Raw genomic sequence first — 17,393 nt, 5'->3', positions numbered from 1 at the left:
TTGTTTGTTTTATCATTTAAAATGCCAAATTCCCTAGCTATATCAGCAATGTCTTTTCAATTCCTTATGATATCGGAACAATTGTAATATATATATATATATATATATATATATATATATATATATAATATATATATATACATATATGTATATATATATAGACATCAATCACATTCAAATATTAATGGTTTCAACTCTTTATTGATCTATTTTAAAGCGGACGATTCTCTGATAGAACTAACGATCTTTCCAGCCATTTCCAAAATTGAATGCTATTCCAAATGATATATTATTAAACAAATTAAAAATCTGCTAACACAGTAATTTTTAAATAACCTAAGCTTTATTGTTGTTTATTTTTCCATACGGACCATAGCCTTTATAAAGGGTAGTTCTCATACAGCTAACCGACTAATAGGACCGGATTTTATTCTGCAACGTGAAATGGAGAGCAATGTACTCATTGCCCTTTGAATAGAATGAGCTCGCTTATTGAAATACTTGTTATGGGAGACAAAAAAAATTAAACAGAGATAAATTAAGGAATATAAAGGAAAAGGAGAAAAAAAACATATGCGGTTAATATGCATTTAATCACCATAAATACAGTGATCATAAGTTTAGAAACAGTTATATACTGTCACGTGATATGTAAACAAAACTTTAAAACACGCTGGATTGTACCCAACGTGACAACAATGATTGCACATGAATTTAACTGGTAGGCATGCCTTTCACATCTATGACTTCAGCAAAGTAAGGGGGTCAACAAGAGCAACAATAATGAAATAAAAAAAATAAAAAATAAATGGAACAAAATATTTTGCCAATAAAGAAAGAAAATATCGGATTGGATATAAGCAAGGACGTGTTATTGTAAACTTTATTTTTATAACCAAAGTTATAACCAAAGAACACGGTATAACGCAAAATAACGTTGTTTCTTTTTTGTTTCTTTGTTTGTTCTGTTTTTGTTTTATGTTTTTGTTTGGTCTGCTTATTAAGTTGTTGATGTTGTTCTTTTTTTTACTATACATACTTGAGTATAAGTTAAGGAATGACAGTCAACTGGGTGCAATGGATTGCTCCTTCCCTTCTTATAATAGTGAGTAGTTCATACACCAAAAGCAGTGTTCAAAACTTTAAAAACAAACAAACAAACAAACAAACAAAACAAAACAACTTTTGAATTCAGTCAACATATTGACCTATCGATTCAATCTGGTATTTTGTTGGGGAGAACCAGATACTTATTTATTTTTCTAAAACAATTTTTTCAGATACTTGAAATTAACTTTTAGGTCTAAAGTATGAAATTTTTATCGAATTGTTTTGTTCTTTAGAAAAGAGTGGATGTCGTTTCTCAAACTAAATCGCCATTGGAATTTGTAGTTTGTTTTTAAAAACTTTAGATTCAATTTTCGGATTTACGTTCAGCCTGATATAGTTGTTCAGACATTCGTAATTGCAATTTTGGTCACAAGATCAAATCTTTGTGTGCAATGTCTTCCTCTTCATCTTTGGCGCTCTAATGGGTCTATCATACGGCTATGTAATCAATCATTGAATTCCTTGACTTTCTCAACTCAAGTATGTATGGAGACTACACGTTTTATGGATGCATTGAATATAAACAGTTTCCAATTTTAAAAAAACATAATAAAAAGAGGAACGTGATCGAATTAATTGGAAAATAAGTATCTCTGTAAAAAACAACCAGTGTTCGTGGACGTATGAAATAGTAAACAGCAAAATATATACTGGAAATAACGGGCCATTCTATTCTATAGCAGCCATTTTATGTCAGTCTCATTTATTGCCAAGCCTTTATCTATTAACTGTTGTATTCTGGAAAGACACGTGTCGATATTAGAACGACGAGTTTTCTGGTCATTTTTTTTTTTACATACGTGTCTTTTCCAGAGCACGCCAGTTAAAGATACTTCGTACTTTAAATCTGTGGTTGTACAGAAAATTAACAAATAAATGATAAAATTTATTATAAAAGCGCCTTTTTAACAATGTAAATTTGGAATTCAGTGTCGAATTACAATTTTATTTAGAAATAATATTATGTTCAGACATAGTATATCTGAGGTGGAGGTTGGAAAGTTAGAAAATAAGGTAAACCTCTCATTTATTCTATTTGGCACCTTGTAATAACCAGGGAAAATTTTAGATATTTATAAAACACTCAATGTATTTCTCTATTGAGGAAAGATTAAACGTATTTTTCTCTTGAACTCAGTTCATAAATAACAATGAAAGAAATAAATAAAAATGATGGAAATGAGATGTGGCTATAGGAAGTATTGTAAATCAAGCCCTCAACTTGAACCAGTTGACTGCCGTTCTCTGAGAAGACAGTATTTAAAACATTGACCAGATAGCTCATCCTTCAAATATCGATCGATTTAAATGAATCCGATCATGGCAAAATCTCTCAGAGTGTGTTCCCAGAGTGTGTTCCCAGAGTGTGTTCCCAGAGTATGTTCCCAGAGTGTGTTCTCAGAGAACACGGCAGTTAACTGGCTCGTAATATCGAAACACGATAGGGTGAGATGATTGGGAATAAATAATGATAGGTATGGCGTAAGACAAACCATTTTGTTGTCTTCATTCTTTGACTAGATTCGGTAAAATTATAATAAATTGGAGGGGAAAAATATGAAGATTTCACATGTATATCTCTACCAAGTTGCATTTCATAAGACGTGAATTGCAATCATCTACGTTCATCATAAAACAACATTGTGAATGTTATCATCCTTTCTGTAAACATTTGCCGAATCAGCCCCTCGGCAGGTGAAAAACAAGCAATACATAATTAATAAAACAAAGAAATAAAGAAAGAAAGCTCATAAGTAAGAAACGAAAAAGATTTTTTGAATAACACGAAAACGCCAATAAATAAATACATAAATAAATACAAAAAAAAATACATAAATAAATAGATAAATAAATAAATGAATAAATGAAAAAATAGATAAATAAATGACGTAAAACACTTTGTGTCACAAATAAAAATAATAATCAACTAACAAATCCTGAAAAATAAAATCAAATACTTAAAAAACTGTCGGATCCAATCCTCTGGGAAAATGTTGCCGTTTACATTTAATTATGGACAGCATATTAAAGCTTTATAAAATTATGCACAATGAAATATTGTTATTGGACAGCTCTTTTATTTCTTGATTCGTTATAGTACAAATGGAAAGTGTTGTGTAAATAATTATGCTATAAGGACATTACTCTCAAATATGAATTCAAAATAATTCAAATAGAACATAATGTTAGTGATCATAACGGTAAAAAAAACAGATAATAATAATAATAATAATAATAATAATAATAATAATAATAATAATAATAATAATAATAATAATAATAATAATAATAATAATAATAATAATAATAATAATAATAATAATAATAATAATAATAATAACAATAGTTGTCGAGGTTGTTGTTCCTGTAATAGTAGTAGTAGTAGTTGTAGTAGTAGTAGTAGTAGTAGTAGTAGTAGTAGTAGTAGTAGTAGTAGTCTTAGCACTAGTAATACAAATAATGGTCCCTTATAGTGAGTGTTTCACAATAGATATAATATGATAATGATTATGATTATATACATGCAGACTCGAACCGAGACGATCACAACAAAAACAATAAATTTGGCATGGCAAGAACACGTAAAATATCATGATGTTTATTATCATAATTTGTAAATTGGCAGTAAATTATCAAAAAAAAAACAATTGGAAAGGCTCCAGTATTGCACAACCCTTATGCACTAAAAGGCATTTGACCATTTCATATAAAACATAACAGTTTGTTGTAAAAAAGATAATCGTATTATCAGGTCAGTGTTATCCAGCCAACTGTCGTAATCTGGAAAAAAAATTCGACCAGAAAACTCGTCCTTCAAATATGGATTGATTTGAATAACCCTCATCTTGTCAAATACTCTCGCGGAATCCAAGGTTTGATAGTTTTTGCCAAGATGAGTGTTATTTAAATCAACCGATATTTGAAGGACGAGTATTCGGGCCATTTAAAGAAATAATATGTGTTTTTCAAGATTACGTCAGTTCACTGGTTAAATTAAATAATCATGATATCATATTAAATTACATATCCACGTAGATATATTTATTCCAGAGCATCTTGAAGGATAAAATTATCATCATCGAATAAAGTCACGATTTGAAGAAACACCACGTAAACACAGAGCAACAATATTTTACTTATGGTATCCGTTTTCTGATTATTTGACTCGAGTTTTGAGTCATAATAAAAATGTAAAAAAAAACAAAAACAAAATCAAAACGACGTGATCAATTGCACATTATGAATTTAAATAATAAAGATAGAAATTTGTTTAAGGGAACAAGCAAACGCGACGTGCAAATAATAGCAAATCTGATAACCAAAAACTATCATTTTTGTAATGAAATATATTTTGCGTTGGTTTGAGAGTATTTCCATTACAACAATAAGTCCGTAACAATTTGGGTTATCAGACCTGTAAATAAGTACACGTCGAACAAATTAACATTGAGAACAACATGATTAACATTGATTAATAGAGATAGAAGTGACTCCTTGCCTCCAAACGACGTGTACATATTTACAGGTTTGATAATCCAATTTGTGATAGGCTCATTTGTGTAATGTAAACACTCTCAAACCAACACGAAATAGTGTCCATTACGGTGATGTTAAATCAAACCCAAAATTGCTTTTGGCTATCAGACCTGCAAAACAACATTATACCAGGTAGCTTATTTTGATGTTGCCAAATTCAGTTAATAGCCAATAATATAAGATTTTGAATAAGTTCATTTGTTTTAATATGGAAAAATAAATTAGTTTCTTAAACAGCAGCAATAATCTAATGCTATCGTTTTCAGACAAATGAAATTTTCGATTAATTATTTTTTGAAATCTCTATCACTCCCAAATCCCATCAGATTGAAGATTTGGGCCCACCTTTCTACTCCTGCGTTAATGGACATCAGAGAGATTGAACCATTTAGCTCTGCCGTACTCTGGAAATTCACGTATTAAAAATGTTGGCCAGAAAACTCGTTCTTTAAATATCAAATGATTTAAATATTGGAGAGTTCGAGAGTTTTTGCCAAGGTGAGGGTCATTTAAATTGATCGATCTTTGAAGGGCGATTTTTTTGACCAAATATTTAAATACACGAGTTTCCAGAGTACGGCAATTAACGAGTTAAGCAGCAAGTAAATTTTCCCATTTTATCACTTCTTTTATTTCCTTTGATTTAGTAGCATTTAAGTAACCGATTTGCAATTAGCAAGCTGTGATACAGTTCTCAAATTTTTAAAACGTGATCTTATAGAAAGGACATTTAAGCAGTTTTGAAATCTGATATCACGGCAAATAATGACAATAATGTTTTCTAGACAATTTGTAAACAGATATTTCAGGGTTTTTCAAAACTAACATTCTATTTTGGTAAATTAAAAGAAACGCTTTTCAATTTCACCATTCACTTTGTTTTTAAATTGAAAATTAGTTTGAACATAAAACAATTCACTCACCCTAAACTTAAAAGAAAAAACAAAACAAAATACAAACATCCAAACAGCCTTCTCTCCGAGCATAATATATTAAAATAAAATAATTTATAATCTATTGATCAGAATTTTCAGCGTACGACAATTCAGACCAGCGTGTTGTATTTTGAAGACACAATCCTGATCTGCAATGTGCGTTATAGTGATACTAAGTTCTCTATTCTATTAAAACAGAGACAGGACCTTCTCGTGGTAATTTCTTACTGATTTACATAATATCAATTTCATAAATTAATCAACATAAAGACGATGACTAGGTATAAAAGTTCTGGATCATTAAGATATTATATTCATGATCGATGAGTCATTCATGAAATGACACAATAGCAGCGATACAGAGAGTAGTAGTAGTAGTAGTAGTAGTAGTAGTAGTAGTAGTAGTAGAGAGAGAGAGAGAGAGAGAGAGAAAGAGAGAGAGAGAGAGAAAAGAGAGAGAGAGAGCTAGAGAGAGAGAGAGAGTTAAAGAAGAAGAAGAGCGAGGGAGAGAGAGAGAAATATATAAAGAAAGAAAGAGAGATATAGAGGGAGAAAGAAAGAAAGAAAGAAAGAAAGAAAGAGAGAGAGAGAGAGAGAGAGAGAGAGTTAGAGAGAGAGAGAGAGAGAGAGATTGTGGAATTTTAATTTTATCATGACATCATTGTTTCTATTTTGTTGAAATTTTACTTTATCTTATGTTATTGATCAGTTCATTTCTTTATTCTTCGTTTATTTATGAATTTATTTATTTATTTAATTAACTAATCATTTATTTACTTGTTTATTCATTCGGTTATTTATTTATTTATTTATTCATTTATCTATTTTATTCATTTCTTTGTCCGTTAATTTGTTTATTCATTCATGTTATTGGAATTGCCCTATAGATATTAGATGATAATTGAACTCATGTGTAAACTTTTGATTGCTCTCGGATACAAGTTACTCTTTCTCTTGAATCCAGCCCTCGTATTGTTCCATAATTTGCAAAGTCCGTAAACTGATTCTGAATATAACGTTCATGTTATAATTACAATTGATGGGTGACATTTCAAAATCTAGCAACGAAACTGACAGAGATGACTAAGTTTGGTTTTCTACGAACACAATTTTCAATGAACATTTTTTGGGGAGATCAAAATATCTATTATTGGAAAAAGAAATAATTTATGTCTAATGATATTTAACATTTAAAAATGGAGAATAAAAAATTCACCTATGATATGGAATAGTTGACAATAGTCAGTTACCAGAAATGGATAAAAACGTAATTATCGATACGTTATATATATAAAATGTATATGTTTAGCATTCGATTATGATGAGAATAAGAGAAATATAACAATATTTGCATTGATTCATCAATAGAATATCTCTTTAAAGCTGAGTGTAAAGAGTAATAAAACGTATAAATATGTTTTAAACAGCTCACTGGAGATAACAAGAATAAATTGGCATTCATCACATTTCTGTTAAAGATGAGACTATAAAACAATTGAAACAATGAAAAATACATACAAGGCAGCATAATATTGAACTATGTATCTTTACTTTTTTACCTTTTGATCAGAAAACTTCTACTTTGTGTATTGATTGACTAAATTTGTAACTTGTAACTTTATTTTTTAATTGTGAAAAAAATCTTCTTTCAAGTATCGGGTTAAGATTTTTATCACATATCATTCTGAGAGTGATTTTTAATTGATCGAGTGAAGAAAAAATGTTTTATGGACAAAATGTCAGTGAACGCGGCTGATGTTAATTTTAGCCTCATAGAATTTTGGATAATTTTGCAAGGCATGTTTCCTTTAGGGCTACCTTGGCTTTTCGCCGTTTAAGTTGGTCAAAAGTAGTGATTATTAAACTAATCACAATTAAAGACAATGATTTTTTAAAGTTAATTTATTAGAGATGTTACTCAAATTGATCAACGTTTAAAATTTTATGTCTTAATTTGTTCGAATAATACAGGAATACGTTTTTTTTCATCAAATCTATGAATTGAAATTACAGCTATAAAAGTGCCGAGTTTTTGGGGGAATTTTGTTTGTTTTTCTTTCAGAGTCAGTCACATTTATCAAATTTTGTTAAATTTACATACTTACATTAAAGAATAAAAATCTCAATGTACAAAAGAAAGCGTATATTATATTTAAATACAGTAACATCCCAGTAATTCAAATGCCTCTCGTCGCACAAAACCATCTGGATTTTCATCATAAATAAAGCGAAGAATTCTCCAATGAGGTCGTACTCGATTAAAGGTTCGAATTATTGAGATGCTACTGTAGTTTTTTGAAGTAGGCTTTAACTAATTTTGCTGCAGAAGAAGTTGTTCTAACTCATCTGCTGACCGATAAAGGAATGCTGCTGACTCTTTGTAACCCGCAATGAGTTGCTTGATGGCGGTCACCTCCGATGGACTCAATTGACCTTTACTGTTGGACTTTTTCATACTCAAATCTGTTGGACCTGAATGAGAGGAAATAATTAGTATGGAACAAGTTAAAACGTGTTACTGTCAATGTTGCAATGAAACAAGTAGAGAATGGACAAATTTGCACATATTTGCAGGTCTGATAACCGAACGCAATTATGGGCTTGATTTAACATTGTATTATATATATATATATATATATATATATATATATATATATATATATATATATATATATATGTGTGTGTGTGTGTGTGTGTGTGTGATACTAAATTATAATTTACATAAAAGATCAATCAAGTTTATCTTCTTTATCAATTGTAATGGACAATAGTTTGCGTTGGTTTAAGAGTATTTCCATTACAAAAATAGCCCAAAACAATTGGGGTTATCAGACCTGCAAATGAATACACGCCGGTGTGATACATCTACCAGACCTGCCTCGTCAATAAATAAAAAAATCTCTTGTTTTTGGAAAAAAAATCCAATTTGAAGGATGGGGACCTTTAAAAGCCAAAAATGCATGATTTTAATCTTCATTTCAGGAACTGATAATGACTAAAATACTTTAAAAACGGGGTGGCGTAGTTCAATTCGATCATGAATTCATCTCAGAGAAAAATAAGTAGGCCTATATATTTTCACTATGTATTAAAATATTTTCTAAAAATTACACACTGCTTTTCTAGCGTTAAAAATTACCATTCAACTCACCAAATTCTCCATTGGTGTTAGCAGTTGGAGTGATGGATGAATGCTGAAGAACTGCTGGGTGGTGATGAGCGGGGTGCTGGTAGCCGGGAAAGCCTGGCCGAAACAAGGCAGCGGCGGCCGCAGTTCCGTGGCCGTTCGTGAAGAAGGAGGGGGTGAACTCGGGCGTGGGATGGAAAGCCGTAGGGTGCGGCTGATGACGTAAGAAGTCCGTGGCGGTGGGTACGGAACAGTTGACGGGTCTAGACGTTGGCTGTGAAGGTGTTTGGGACCCGTTGTTGCCGTTACTGTTGTTGGCGCTGCTGCTGTTGTTATTCGGTGGTGGAGGGGCTACAGCTGTGACTGAGGACTGTTGGGATGTGGGTGTTGTTTGGTTGCTGGTCGTTAGCATGTTCTGGGCTGCCATTTCAGCTGCCTGAAAGTAGAGAATATTGGACAAAAAAAAAAAAGAAGCAAACAATTTGTCGGGGTTCTATGGGGGAAAAAAAAGAAAATACGCGAAGAAAGATCAGCCAGTCATTCCCAGTTAAATTGTTTCGAAGTGTGCCATAACAATTTAAAAACAGAATACATTAATATATTGATATATAATATGATATTGCTATGATATCAAAACTAAGGGCAGCAATAAATAAATAAAATTTAAAAATTCCCTTTATTCATCCCATAGGGAAATTTGTCTCTAGGGTCTATTCCAATGGAAGAACGGAATAACCCAGGCGTCAGTCGCTATGCAGCGCCTCAAACTGAGCTAGGGCGGGATGACTTGCTCAAGGCCACACAGTGCAGCGGCGGGTGATCGAACTCGGTACCTTGCGGGTACGAAGCAAAGACCATACCGCATAGCCACGCTACCCCCTGAACGCAAAAGAAATTTAATTACAAAATATTTTAAAACCTCTTTCTCCCATCCGACACTCTCCTTTTTAATGAGATGTTGGAAAGGAATTTGACGGAGAATGAGGCAAAGGCAACCCGATGATATGGAATAATCTTATCACACCTATGTGTTCATCGATTCCACATAACTCTTGTAATGATCCGATTTAGCATATATTTCAAGGGTTACTTCCCTTTGGTCGTGTATCTTAAGACGTGTAGAATGGTTTGATATAATAGTTATACTGTTTTATATTCCTGAAAAAAAGGTGACCGCGTAATTAGAGCCAAGCCAATGTGTACTTATTTACAGGTCTGATAAATCAAATTGTCATCATCATCATCATCATCATCATCATCATCATCATCATCATCATCATCATCATCATCATCATCATCATCATCATCATCAACAACATTATCATCATTAACATCATCATCATTCAATTGCGTAACGTTGTGCGGTTTTTACGGACTTTCTCAAGACTATGCCGAAAAAGGTAACGATTCAGCCAAAAGCGAAGTGGTTGGCACCTCTACATTTATTGTTATGTACTGAATAGAGTCAAGGTGTATCATTAGTTTCCGTGCCGATCAAAATATGAAAGGTCACCCTTACGCTATCAATCAGGCAATGTGAAGCATAACATTATACAAGCAGTGGCGTCAACTTATCATCATCGCCCAGTGCTTCGCCCTTCCGCTACCCACCCTTTGATTTTCCAACCCTCGCTTCCAATATCATATATCGTATTTAATATTATTCATGTAAATCTGATTCTTTCACTTGATTATGTATTAAACATTTTCGGTTTCAATTTCATTTTTAGAACTACTTATCATGTAGAGAAAAAAAGGAGAACAAGTAAGCACCGTAGGTGAAAATATGCGTGTGCTCATGAGTGTGTGTGTGTGTGTTGTGTGTGTGTATGTGTGTGTGTATGTGTGTGTGTGTTGTGTGTGTGTGTGTGTGTGTGTGTGGAGAAGGGGGTGGCAGGTGTTTGTTTAATAATATGAGTGCGGGGGTGGGGGTGGGGATAGAGAGAGCGAGAGAGAGAGAGAGAGAGAGAGAGAGAGAGAGAGAGAGGGGGGAGGAGGGGGGAGAGATTATATGAGAGTATGTATGTGTGTGTATGTGTGTGTGTTTGTGTGTGATTTTATGTGTGTGTGTAGAGAAGTAAGCGAGTAGATATAAGTTGGTAAAACATTTAATTTGCTTTTTAAAAAATTTCTCTTCTAAAGAAAAAAAAAAGATAAAAGGCTATTACTACTTTCACTTTTAAATTATTTCTTTAATTCAAACCTAAATTTCATTCGATCATACTCTTAGAATTTTGCAATTCGTAAACTTTTATATATTGAAATTCACTCATAAACATAGCTATTTATTGGCAATGCGTGTACAGCTCAACAATGGTATGGGGAAGGGGGAGTCTTTAACGTATTTTAACGAAAGCAAGCAATGCCAGACTCCAGTCGAATAATTGACCCACTAGACTTAGGTATGAATGAGTACCTCCTGGCTATAGGCAGTCACGGATAGGTATTAACTGCAAGTTTAATGAGAAATAGAAATTTGTTTCTAATGTTCTGTTAGAGGGAATAAATAAAATATTGTGAAGCGCATTGAGTACGGTGAGTCTGTTAAAATACGATATACAATTATAATTTGTAAGACAGAAACAAAAATTGACAACAGCAACAACACAAGGAACAGTCAATTATTTGTAACCAAAACACAGACATTAATTGCGAATAAATAATCTTTTAGACAGTTTATTGTTCAAGTCTATCGCCTCTTTGGCTGGCAAAAAAAAAAAATAATAATAATAAACAGTAGTGTACGCGTCAACAATAACAGAATTCAAATTACACATTATAATACATATTATGATAGCTAGAACAGCTAAGAGCAGTTCTGGGTGTAGGGTTTCCGCTGCGACACGAACACAATAAACAAAACCCCTCAGAGTCAGAGCATTACAATGCAGATGTTGCTATTAATACAGTGGTAGGTACAAAGTACTGCATCGTCTTTTGAGTGTTAACTATGCAGATAATAAATATATACTGCATTCTCCCCTCGAGTCGTAATACAGTCTCCATCACCCCTGGCTGCTGTCACCTGCAAATCGATAACGAATACCGCAATAGTCAGTTACCATGAAAAAGGCATTAAGTACATAAGCGTACACTCCCCCGCCCCCACCCCCTTCCCCCCAGTCTCGGCTTAGTTTATTTTATGTATCTCTCTCCTTGGTATAGACAAATTATGAAAAAGTAAAGGTAAATTATGAGGGAAACAAAAACGTTAAATCATAGCTACGTCTATAAATTTGATATTTAGAAGAGAAAGAGATACTTTTTTTCTTTTGAAATATCTATTAGTTGCAGTCGTAAAGAGGAAAACAATTTAAACAAAGGTATTAAAAATAAACATAACCATGAGTATAAACTCTCGAACAAACACCCAAAACTAAAAAATAAGGGGGGATGAGGTGGGGGGGGGGGGCATTAAGGCATTTAGGTGATATTTTCAAAAATATTGATAAATATAACAAAAATTCTATGATGCTAAAAGATCTTCCTTCGTAATAAAACTGCCAGAAAGAAGGAGGGTAAAACAAACAAACAAACAAAAAAATCCAAAAACAAACGAACAAACGAACAAATACAACAAAAATAGAAAGACAGAAATAAAACAACCCCGCTCCAAACAAAAAAAACAAATAACAAAAACAATCAAACAAACAAAAAACGAAAAAAAAAAAAAAAACAACATAAACAACAATTTTATCAACAATCTGCAGTCCCTGCTTTCTGGTCATAATACGTTAGCACATCAGACAGAGGGGTATGGAAATCTAATCACATCCTGGCCAGCTGTCACACTACACTACCACCAATCACACCGCTGGTCAGAAATATGGCTAGTGCATAGTGGCGAGTGGTCACAAAGCAGCAGCAGCACCCACCATCACCACCACCACCACATCCACATCGACCACCACCACCCACCATCACCACCACTACCACATCCACATCGGCCACCACCCACCACCACCACATCCACGTACACCACCACACCTTTCAGGATTAACACCTACAACAACCCACCTAGTCAAACAGAGCCCTTGGCTTATATTGAATCCCTTTACGGGCAGGATTCGATTCTACCATAATTTAACATCAGATTACATCGTTTTCACCAAGAGAGCAATGCCAGCGATACAACGAGCTTTATTGACATTTTCTTCCGCGTCTTTCATTGTGTCTGCGTTTATATTAAAAAATTGAGCTATTATGTAGCGAATATCCCCTAAACGTGCTGAAAGCGCTTTACAAAGAGTCCCTGACCAACAGAAACACGTAACATGTAGAACGATGTTAGGCAATATTACAGGGTTTTTTCCGACAGAGGCACGTCTATTAACAGCAATGCACTCATTTTACACCTGAGTAAGGTGAGACAATGTGAGTAAAGAGCCTTTTACAAGAACCCAACTATGCGCCGAGCGAGACTCGAACCCTGGACATTCCGATCCGAACGCGAGTGTCATACCACAAAACCACATAGCCGCAGATGATCAGATAAATCTTTCGTTAAAATTGATTTTTAAAAGAAGATACATCTCGCATCTAAAGGGTTGGACCTTCACTATAAATACATCTCATTTGGTTTGTTACACATGATGTAGGTGTTTAATATGCATGTCATATCGTATTACACCCAATGTCGCCAGCAAAAAGTTTACAAAAACGTCCCCATTTCACCTGCTCATCTATACGTACCAACTGTTGCCATTATAATGTGTACATTATCCCAGTCACAGAAAAAGGAAATTTACAGGAGTATAACATTTAAGAGTCGTGGTAGATCTTTCCGATTGTTTAATTTCATGGCTGTGCAAGCATGTGCAAAGCAACTACATTCAGCCATATTGGTTTGTGTCTATCTACCTTAGAAGTTTGCTTTAGTTACATCTAGATTATAATATATATTATGGATTACGCTATTTTAAAATAACATTCCCTTTATTCATCCCATAGGGGAAATTTGTCTTTAGGGTTTATTGCAAGGGAAAACTGGAATAACCCAGGCGTCAGCCGCAGTGCATGCCGCAAATTAAACTAGGGCGAGGTGACTTGCTCAAGGCCACACAGCGCGCAGCGACGGGTGATCGAACTCGGCCAATGCCCCTTCAACGTTAAATGTCACAAAAGTCAAGCGATCTTAAGCGTGGTCAGCTTACCGGATAGTTGAGCCCTTGGAAAAGACTCTTTACTCACATTCTATCATCGTACTCGTACTCATATAAAGTGAGTACTTTCTCTTACACCTGGCCGTTAACAGCGTTGTCTCTGTCCGAAAAAAATGTAATATCACCTAAGAGGCGTCATGTTCGTTCCTACTGTTAAATGTTGCTGTTAACTAGGGACCCATTTTAAAAAGCACTTTGAGCACGTTAGTGGATATTGCCCTATATGAAAGCTCATTTTATTTTTGTTTATTTTTTGTTTTGTTGAAATTCTGTGAATGTTCCCTCTTTGATTGGACTGGAACTGAGCATTTGCAGTGATGGGCCCATTGGGCTTTTTGCAAAAACAAGCCATTGAAGATTGAAAATTGAAGATTGAAATTATTATCTCATGCAGGTTCTTTGAAAGTCTCGTCTGGGGATCATGTTATAAAATAATAAATGAATATATATCAAATTGATTACAAATAAATGGATGGGCAGGGCACACTTTGTATAGATAGCACGATTTCACTGTGTTGAAAGGCGTGCAAAACTGACAATTTTCGATTGCGCCCCTGAAATGTCAATTTTTTATATAGGGAGTAGATAATATATATCTGAATGTCAATTTTAAATTGGTATTAGACGATCTGAATGTCAAACACCCAAGTCTTAATTTCAGCTTTGAAATCTGTAACCTTTACGCTTTGTACCCGTGCGTATTGATTTTGTTTATATTATTTTGCCTTTTGTTTACAAAGCCATGATAATGATAAGAAAACGTTTGAAAATAGAAGATAAACACAATATCATCAACAACAACATCGGCGACGACGACAACAGCAAAATGATGATAAAATTGTACATTTCGTACTCCTTTTCTATACAACTGAAGTAAAAAGCAAGAAACAAATAATAATAGCAGTAATAGTAATAATAATAATAATAATAATAATAATAATAATAATAATAATGATAAAAATACTATTATTATTATTATTATTATTATTATTATTATTATTATTATTATTATTATTATTATTATTATTATTATTATTATTATTATATCATTAATAATAATAATAATAATAATAATAATAATAATAATAATAATAATAATAATAATAATAATAATAATAATAATAATAATAATAGATAAAACCTGATGATTTATGGCGTCGAGCGCCGAACTGATAAGTATCTTGTTAAGCAAATTTGAACATGATCAGTGATTGAATTGATAGCACTGGTAGCAAATCTCGTAAGACTAATCTCCTCCTTATATCTCACTGACTGACAACAGTTTTAATTCAACTGAATTCCTTCAATGACTTCCAGTGAGTAAAAATTAATAATTTCTTGACAAACAAAACATCAAACAGCCAGAACCAACCAATCAAAATAGAAACAAAAGGCGAAATAAATAAATACATAAATACATAAATAAATAAATAAATAAGTAAATAAATAAATAAATAAATAAATAAATAAATAAATAAATAAATAAATAAAAAAAAATAAAAAATAAATAAATAAATAAGTAAATAAATAAATAACTGATTCAATGAATGAATAAATAAAAGAATAAATGAACGAAAAAAAATATGGATAAATAGATAAGTAAGATCAGATAAACATAAACTCGACGACCTGTCGAAACAGCATTCTACGAGTGTACCTACATTTAGACATGGCAGTCATCATTCTCTAAAGTTTATGCTTGCTCATTGGTCTGGAAGCGACACGAGCTTCACATATTCATTATCATCAGTAATAATTTGTATTTATTGTGTGTCAGTCTATTCAGTAAGATATTATATTTGACCTGTATCTTCATCTCCCCCCCCCCCCTCCCCACACCTCAGGTGAAACTCTTCTTTCTCTTACACCTTGTCACAGTTTCTAATCGATACATTATCTTCAACCCCCCTTAGCACGCTCCGCGCGTCCACCCCTCCAAATCAGGATTGCCAGATTTGCCATTTCTAACTAAATCAAAACTTAAGTTAGTTTGTAATTATTAAAAGTCGTTTTACATTGAAAATGTATTTGAATATCTTTTTAAAGCGATATGCTTATTGAAATATTCCATCTTAATCACATCCCATTGGACAAATTAACATAATTTAATTCGAATATTATACCAAATTAAATATAACCGCTGCAAAATTTTATGTTTAACAGGCAGGAGACACTGGTGGTCAGAAAATAAGGGTTGATTTTTAATTCGAAATTCCACATTCAGTTTGAATTATGTGGCCAAAATTAATATAAGCATTTCTCTCAAATGTAATTTCGTCTGATTAATTTGGCATTTTTTAACAAAATCTCTCTGGTCACGCTCTCCAAACTGATTCACTTGTCGTTGGCGTGGCGTTGCCAAGGTTTCTCGAACGTCAGAGCCAAAATTTCGATGTTGCCACCACGACACCGTGAGCACAATAAATCTAGCACCTTGTCATTCCACATCGCTGCCGTGAAAAATTTTATCGGGACCGACGCCTCGGTTTTTATCGCTGACTGTTATTAACACCACGGTGACTGTTACTGATAGCTGGCACAGTCATTCCCAACCATCCCTAACAACTACCGCTTATACTTATGGTTGAACAAACAAACTTTCCAAAAAATAAAATCAACAAATTAATAAATAAATAGATAAAAATATCTACTTGCCAACCTAAAAACCAACACATACGCGTGCCCGCGCGCGCGCGCGCACACACACACACACACACACACACACACACACACACACACACAAGAATCATTCCTAACAACAACCGCTTATACTTATGGTTGAACAAACGCATGAACATACTTTCGAAAAAATAAAAATAAACAAACAAATAAATAGATGATAATATCTACTCACAAACTAAAAAACCCACGCACACACACACACACACACACACACACACACACACACACATTACTCATAGTAACAAGTAAACACATCAGAAATAAATTATGATGTTATACATATTAGGACATACATTGGCCAATACCTTTTTAGATAATCAAATTATATTACACATTTCAGTGTCCAATGCGTTTCACAACACTCCATCTATTTCCCTGGTGGGCCAATGTTTAATTTCATATCGTACAAGTTGCCTGTTGGACACCCTTCATAATGTGTTATCGTCGTCATAATTTTCGCCATGAGTTAAGTGGGGCATTATAATTATAGAATTTGGAACCATCGGGGCTAGACTTCTGTGTCTGTTGCCATACAACAAATCACTCGCTATGGTCAACAACGCTTAACTGTCTTATAAGACCTCATACCGCTCGGCTATTCATGTGGTTGTTTGTCATCATGGCTGTTAGTTTGTTTATAATAGAAAATAATGAAGACATAGATACATACCACGATTTTCTTACATTTTTAATTTTAATTTACACGATGTCTCGACAACAAGCACATAATACTTCATTCTTTTTTTTTTCTTTTTTTTTTTTATTTCTTTTTTAAAACTAAATCAACCAATCAGAATGTCTACTTTTAATTATATCTAGATTTACCGCATATTGGTTGGC

General features: G+C 33.2%; 1 protein-coding gene across 3 annotated transcripts in view; it reads right to left on the bottom strand.

Annotated features, from left to right (window-relative positions):
* Positions 1 to 6,310: 6,310 nt before the first annotated feature.
* LOC144967325 (nucleolar protein 4-like) overlaps positions 6,311 to 17,393 on the bottom strand; it is a 99,001-nt gene continuing 87,918 nt past the window's right edge. For 2 of the 3 annotated variants that reach the window (XM_078904414.1, XM_078904422.1), the window contains exons 7-8: positions 8,734 to 9,145; positions 6,311 to 8,054 (exon numbers count right to left, since the gene is read on the bottom strand). In XM_078904414.1, coding sequence (XP_078760540.1) covers positions 7,894 to 8,054; positions 8,734 to 9,145 — 573 coding nt within the window. In that variant the 3' untranslated portion in view covers positions 6,311 to 7,893. The remainder of the gene's footprint in view (positions 8,055 to 8,733; positions 9,146 to 17,393) is intronic. The other variant, XM_078904430.1, reaches the window with a different exon arrangement.

This window comes from Berghia stephanieae, chromosome 1 (assembly GCF_034508935.2).
Source record: "Berghia stephanieae isolate SIO BIC M18660-M18661 chromosome 1, UCSD_Bste_1.3, whole genome shotgun sequence".
Lineage (NCBI taxonomy): Eukaryota > Metazoa > Mollusca > Gastropoda > Nudibranchia > Aeolidiidae > Berghia > Berghia stephanieae.
The sequence above is the reverse complement of the archived record's forward strand: the minus strand, read 5'-3'. Positions and strand labels throughout refer to the sequence as shown.